The sequence below is a fragment of the Aplysia californica genome, unplaced genomic scaffold (genome assembly GCF_000002075.1).
Source record: "Aplysia californica isolate F4 #8 unplaced genomic scaffold, AplCal3.0 scaffold00045, whole genome shotgun sequence".
Taxonomy (NCBI): domain Eukaryota; kingdom Metazoa; phylum Mollusca; class Gastropoda; order Aplysiida; family Aplysiidae; genus Aplysia; species Aplysia californica.
In genome coordinates, this window is record NW_004797315.1 from 974,868 (window position 1) to 976,027 (window position 1,160).

The following is a 1,160-nucleotide window of genomic DNA, read 5'->3' on the forward strand; positions in this document are numbered from 1 at the left end:
TCTTAGATAAAACAAAACTACTTTATCCGAGGTGTTCGCGCTTTATTGTTTGTAAAACGAATTACTTTTCTATGGCGATTATTTCTATCATAATGTTTTCTATTTTCCTATCAACAGAAACCGAGACTCAAGGAGACTGTCAACTCTGACGTTTGTAACAGACTTTCACGACGATTGAAGACAAATTGTGATCTCCTGAATCGTCTGCTTTATTTTTTGAGTGACAGACCATATCATCATTAATGCAAGTAAAAATTACAAAGAAAGGAGAGTGAAACGATTCCGGACGGATTAATCAGCCACATAACAAGCTGTCTTATGTTGGGACGTTGGGTTATTAAAAAATATATATTGCAAAACGTTCGATATTATTAGTTTGGTACTATTTGTTATAGCTCCTATTGTTGACAAGAAACCAAAGAACTAATGAACTAGATTAATAGACTGTGACTTGTCACCAAGCAAGAGTGCAAAGAACCACCGCTTCGTATCTCTGTGGTTGGAAATACTAGACGTGAAGAAATAATATGTGCTATTGTTACCAGTTACAGGCGTTGTACATTAAAAACCTGTTAAAGAAGAATGGCGGATTGGACATGTCGATTATTTTAGAGTCGGGGTGCCTGACCAGCTTACGTGAAGGTAAAAATGCAAAAGAAGGAAAGATAAGAAAAAAACTACTTAACACTTTCTCTTTATTCTGACGTCAATTGCGACATCAAGTAAGCTGAAAGAACCACAATCGCTGACAGCGCCGTGCTAATGAAAGTATAGTATTAGTTTCCTGACCCATACCACAACAGCGTGTCCGAAACCACGTCTACCATGGTGTTAGAAGACCTTGTGATAAATTATACTTGACGTCATAAACAAAATGGAGGAGACGCTGAAAGTTGTCATGGCAGCGGTGCGTCGAGACGTCACGTCCAATGACAGCGAACACAACAAGCCGGGTTTGGCCGGCGGTTTACCAGGGACTGGCGGGAATCTGTCCCTGATGGAGCCGTTTCCCTCTCCTCTCGGACCGGATAACTTGACGTCATCGTGCGCCTGTAACGTCACCACGCTGTTTTCAGACTTTCAGAGTAACGTGGAGGATCAGTTGGAGCACAGGATTGCGACTGTTATCTGGCAGGTGAGCCCACCCTGTCTCCGGTTCG

At 41.8% G+C, this 1,160-nt stretch overlaps 1 protein-coding gene across 1 annotated transcript in view; it reads left to right on the top strand.

The window, feature by feature from the left end:
• The window catches only part of LOC101849034 (CX3C chemokine receptor 1-like), a 215,233-nt gene that overhangs the window by 209,130 nt on the left and 4,943 nt on the right, over window positions 1-1,160 (top strand). Inside the window, exon 3 of the mRNA XM_005092355.3 lies at window positions 118-1,135. Coding sequence (XP_005092412.1) covers window positions 875-1,135 — 261 coding nt within the window. The 5' untranslated portion in view covers window positions 118-874. The remainder of the gene's footprint in view (window positions 1-117; window positions 1,136-1,160) is intronic.